General features: G+C 50.5%; 1 protein-coding gene across 5 annotated transcripts; it reads left to right on the forward strand.

Annotated features, from left to right (window-relative positions):
- The first annotated feature begins 840 nt into the window (after nucleotides 1-840).
- On the forward strand, nucleotides 841-4,547 carry FXYD4 (FXYD domain containing ion transport regulator 4). Of its 5 annotated transcripts, XM_084765182.1 has the most exons (8): nucleotides 844-1,009; nucleotides 2,348-2,488; nucleotides 2,959-3,015; nucleotides 3,110-3,133; nucleotides 3,612-3,686; nucleotides 3,771-3,807; nucleotides 4,231-4,268; nucleotides 4,360-4,547. In XM_084765182.1, exons 2-8 carry the CDS (start codon nucleotides 2,449-2,451, stop codon nucleotides 4,374-4,376), a joined length of 288 nt encoding a protein of 95 aa, XP_084621308.1. In that variant the 5' UTR covers nucleotides 844-1,009; nucleotides 2,348-2,448; the 3' UTR covers nucleotides 4,377-4,547. The 5 variants fall into 5 exon arrangements, with proteins under 5 accessions (XP_084621306.1, XP_084621307.1, XP_084621304.1 ...); XM_084765180.1 differs by lacking the exon at nucleotides 3,771-3,807 and having other exon boundaries at nucleotides 841-1,009; nucleotides 2,420-2,488; XM_084765181.1 differs by lacking the exon at nucleotides 3,771-3,807 and having other exon boundaries at nucleotides 841-1,009; nucleotides 2,423-2,488.
- Nucleotides 4,548-5,053: the final 506 nt, after the last annotated feature.

The raw sequence follows: 5,053 nt of genomic DNA on the forward strand, positions 1-5,053 counted from the left end.
TCAAGCTCCAGAGGATCCAACACTCTCTTCTGCCTTCTGTGGGCTCCAGCCACTCAGATATACATGCAGACAGAACACCACATTTGCAAACTTAAAAGGAAAATAACTGTTAAACCCTTTAACAGCCTTTCTCCACTCACCCAAGACAGATACCCTCGACTCTTCTACACTGGCCTCCTAGACAGAGACAAGTCTCCCTCACTTGGAAAAGAGCAGAGGGGCCCAGCATCCTCCAAAATCACGTGGTAGGATGAATCTGGCCAGCGGGGGACAAAGCAGGCAGTCCCCTGCCTGACACGCCTTTCCTTTTGTGAGGCAGGCAGAAGTCTACCTGGGACAGGAAAGTTTCTCACTCCAGTCTGAAGTAGGGTCTAGCTATAGGGTGGTCAGTGAGCCAATGGGAGCCCTCTTTCTCCATGAACACTGGATTCAAATGAAAATATCGCAGCTGCCAGTCTCTATAGTCCACTTCACTGTCCCCAAGGTACTGCACACAGCCCTGAACCCCCACTGTTGGCACAAGAAGCCTTAGAACCCTGAAACCCATGGGGCCTTTTATATTATTATTATTGTATGTTTGTGTGTTCAGAGACAACTGAGAAGTCAGCTTGCTTTCTATCCTGTGGGTTCCGGGGCTCAAGCTCAGGTCGTCAGTCGTGGTAACAAGCACGTTTACCTGTCGAGCCATTTACCAACTCTTTTTCCTCTGGGGCAGGGACTTGAAGCCCAATGGTCATAGTTCTCCCTTCTCTCTCACTCCTTAGCTCTAAGTAGCCTGGGCCCCAGCACTGGCTCTCCCCTGGGTGTGGTAAGTGAGCTGTGTCCTTAAGAGCAGGTGGGGAGGGCTGGCTACAGGAACATAAGAGAGAGGTAGGACCAGTTCCCTCCAGACTGCTAGTGTGTGGCCCAGGGCGGAGCCCCTGGATTTAAAGAGCAGAACCCACCCAGGCTGTACTCAGACTTGCTCTCCCGCACCCGGCACCACTCACCTAGCTGGGGTGATCTCCAGGTGAGTACATATTTGCTAGGTCTTCAGCATGCTGTTTGGAACCGGTGGCCAAGAGGCCATCTGAGGAAGGGATGGTGGACGCTGATCGCAGCCAGGACTCTTGAGAACTGAGCAGCTAGTTGGGGGTTGTGAGGACAGAGATGGCCTCTCCAGGCCTGGAGACTTCGGACTCTGTGATGGTGTAGCAGAGAGTTGGGGGGCTAGAGGATGTGAAGAGTCAAGCTCTAGCAGAAGGACATGTGCAATGAACGTGAGAGCTAATCCAGGAGCTGTGGGTTGGAAGGAAGGGGTAGGAGAAACCAATGAAAAACACGAGAAAGCCAACTTCAGAGACTGGCTAAACCATAAACCCGGTGTCCAGGAGTTTCTCATCCAGTGTTCCATCTTAGGGCAAAAGGCCCGGGTGGTTTGTGTGTGTGTTGTAAGCAGCCTTTCAGTGCTGGCGTATTTTTTTAGGGTTGACAGATCATAGCTCAGCATGGGGTTGGGGTGGGGGAGGGGAAGGGGGTGGCACACACCTTTAATCCTTGCAGTTGGGAGGCAGAGGCAGATGGATCTCTGAGTTCGAGGCCGGCCAGAGATAAGTATACTGTATAGTAAGACTGGCTTCAGAACCAAACCCCTGACACTAGCCTATACCCAGCCAAAAAAAAAAAAAAAAAAGGGATGGGCAAGGGTTGTCAAATACAACAAGGTGTAAAGCGGGGCCCTGGGTAAGACCCTACTCACAGGAGAGAGGGGCTATGTCTCATGCACCAGCAGACATCTGCAGCAGGTCTCTATTCTCTGAGTGGATCTGGGGCTGCTTGGAGCACAGTCCTGTCTCCAGAAGAAGAGGTCTAGAACTGCACCCTCCAACCCTGGCGCTGGATTCTGAAACTACCTACAACTCAACCTTTCACGTAAAACAGCTAGGGCCTGATGGTTAGGAAAGCCTAGCTCCTACCATGACTTAGAACAGTCATCTCACTTTGAGCATTTGGTTCTATTTTCCTGAATTCCCTTTTGTTCTTGCCTCCTATGAAAGAGATAATGATAGTCTCCTCCATGTGGTTGCTGGGAATTGAACTCAGGACCTTTGGAAGAGCAGTCAGTGCTCTTAACCTCTGATCCACCTCTCCAGCTCCCAATAATCTCTTTATAAAGCTGTTCACAGAGCCCTCTGTGGACACCACAGGGTGTTATGCTCTGAACACTTAACTACAAACTCAGGCAGTCACTAGTACCATCTGTAGATATGAAGGTGGAAAATAGTCTTTTTTTTTTTTTTTAATGGTAAGCGCTTGCCTAAGTGGGATTCACACCTCTAATTCTCACCTCCGTTCTGCCTCTGACTAGCAGGGTGAGCTGTGTGGCAGGTCACAGACCACAGACCCAAGCCCACCCACCTCTACTCTGCATCTCACACAGCAGCCTGCAGCCTTGCCCTGTATCCTGACATGGAGGGAATAGCCTGTGCCTTCCTCCTGCTGCTAGCAGGTGAGTTCTCCACACACTCCACCCACCAAGGCAGTGGAGACGACAGCCTCTCCCCAGAGGACCGCTGCCCAATAAATGTGTTTAAACAATATGCTTCATGAAACCCTAGTTCAGGTGGAATGAGGATATTGAAAAAAAAATTGCTTAATGGCTATTGAGTCAGTAGGCTATGAAAAATGGACAAGGTACATCAAGGTAAGCTGTTTCTTTAAGAGGCGAACAAAGAGCCTGGCTCTGTCCAAAGCTTCTTGGGCAAGGTTAAAAAATGAATCAACCGTCCTGTTCAGAGCACAAGAAAGAGTAGTAGGGCAATAGGAAGGGCTGTGAATGCCTCAGAATGAGTTACAAAAGCCCAAGCCTGCTTGGGATTGGTGAAGACGTGAGTAAGGGATCTGATGGGCCCAGAGTCACTTCCCAGACCCCTCTAGGTAACTGGCTCTTCAGACACCACTCCTGCTTCCCTCACCCAGGTCTGCCTGCCTTGGAAGCCAGTGACCCAATTGCTGAGTACCCACCACTGCACCCTGGCAAGTGACACCTGCAACCTGCCTGCATTTCCCTTCTAAGACCCCATATCCTGTTTCCTAGTTCTGGTATTTATTTACTTTTCATTTACTGCAGATAAAGGAAGTCCCTTCTATTATGGTAAGAGCTGACATCAACTCCCACCCTCACCCACCCCATCCCACTCAATCTTTACTTTAGACCTCTTTGCCAGGCCAACTGATGATGGTCCATGACCCAGTACAGACAAGATGGGGTGGGACACTAAACCTGTTCCTTGTAAGAGCTCAACATCATGATGGAAAGGGAGTGCCCTGGAGCATGGAGCTGGGGGTGGGAACCAGGACTGAGCCCAGTGAACCCTGTCCTTTCTATAAGTTCTTCTACTTTGCCTCTCATGGCACTTGTCCCCATAAGGTACTGTGACATGATGTACCTATTAAACCTCTCCGTCTCTTTTTACACTGTCTGGGATTTAAATGCCATGTGGGCAAGCAGTCATTTATAGGGCAAGTGGGTGCTTGTAAAGGCCTCCCACAAAGCCCCATAAATACTTTTTGAGTGAATGTGTGAGGGTACTGTGAGGCTCCATTTGTCTTCTCTTTGCCCCCACCCCCAGACTGGGAGAGCCTGCAACTGGGTGGAATGATCTTTGGAGGGCTCCTGTGCATCGCTGGGATTGCCACGGTCCTGAGTGAGTAGAGGGATTGGCAGAGCAGGGAGAGGAAGGCTCAGGCTCAGGCTCAGACTGGATCAGACTATGTTCTTCCTCTCCTAGGTGGCAAGTGCAAATGTAGGCGCAGTCACAAGCCCGGGTAAGACAGTGACCCAGCGGTACCTTTGGCTGAGCACACCTATGTGATGATGTTCTAGAACCACTACAGCCTGCCTACTCACTAGGCTCGTTAGGCTTTTTATGAAGATAATAAACTCTCAAGGGCCCCAAATCGGGGAGAACCTTGTCGTTTGATATGTTACTATGAAAGAGTAAGGAGGTCTGTGTCACAGCAGGGCATGGCAGTGCATACCTGTAATCCCAGCACTTAGTAAAGGTAGGAAGATTAGCAGCCCAAGGTCATGTTTGGTCACATACCAAATTCAAGACTAGCCTGAGACCCTGTCTGAAAAGCTCAAATACATAAATGTAAGGTACGCCCACCCCTGCAGGGGAGGGTAATGAGAAGTGCTGAGGGACAACAGAAGACCTTGATGCTCACCTGACTGCTTCCTCTCTCTAGTTCTTTACCTGGGAAAGCCACTCCACTCATCACTCCAGGTGAGCTGGGCCTCTGGTGGGATGCAGGGATGGAGAGTGATGGGGTAGCAGAGGGAATAGGTCACTGAAGAACTAACTCAACTCTCTACAGGCTCTGCCAGTACCTGATGAACTGAACACAGGACCAAGCTGGAGGCAGCTCTGGCCAGCCTCATGCTGTCCCTCCTCTCTGGAGACTTTCCTCCCAGGAAATGGCCTCTCTAGAGCATACTGTTGTCCTCAGTGATGGGAGGGGGGGGAAAGTATCCGAAGCTTTTATTAAACTGGTCTTGCTGCTCCTTTCTATGGCCGAGTGACACCCCACCCCCATCCCGTGGATGTGGTATGGAGGGATGTGGGAGTCTGTCGTCTATAGCTTTTTATCTGGAAGCTCACTCCCAGCAAGATCCTACCTTATGAGAACCTCTTCCTAGTTGTGTGCTCCAAATGCTCTCCCATGGCTCCCAGTCCAGCAAGACCCACAGGAATAAACCATAGATTCCAGTGTTCCAGCCAAAGAGGAGAATTTTCACTTTGTGCCTAGAGCCTCTAGCAGTTCTGATGACACAGACTTCCTCCACATGATGTAGTTGAGAATGACCTGCAACGGCTCAGCCACTCTGAACCTCCATCCTAACTCTGTGAGACGTCACTGACCAGCACATGGGACGCCCCCCCCCCACAATGTCCTAGGATGTCATGAGACAGTAAGAGGGATTGAGCAGAATTCAGGGGTCCCTGGGCATGGAGGTTGCCGGCCACCTCTTTAGTAGGCAGAATGCTGGGTGTCTGGAGCAGGAATCAGG

The sequence above is a fragment of the Acomys minous genome, assembly GCF_964271855.1.
Source record: "Acomys minous genome assembly, chromosome: 17".
Classification (NCBI taxonomy): Eukaryota; Metazoa; Chordata; class Mammalia; order Rodentia; family Muridae; genus Acomys; species Acomys minous.

Coding starts and splice junctions, on each gene's coding strand:
- FXYD4 (XM_084765180.1), top strand. CDS start 2,449: ATGGAGGGAATAGCCTGTGCCTTCCTCCTGCTGCTAGCAG. Junction 3,687..4,230: donor TGGGATTGCCACGGTCCTGA/GTGAGTAGAGGG, acceptor TCCTCTCTCTAG/TTCTTTACCTGGGAAAGCCA. Junction 4,269..4,359: donor CACTCCACTCATCACTCCAG/GTGAGCTGGGCC, acceptor AACTCTCTACAG/GCTCTGCCAGTACCTGATGA.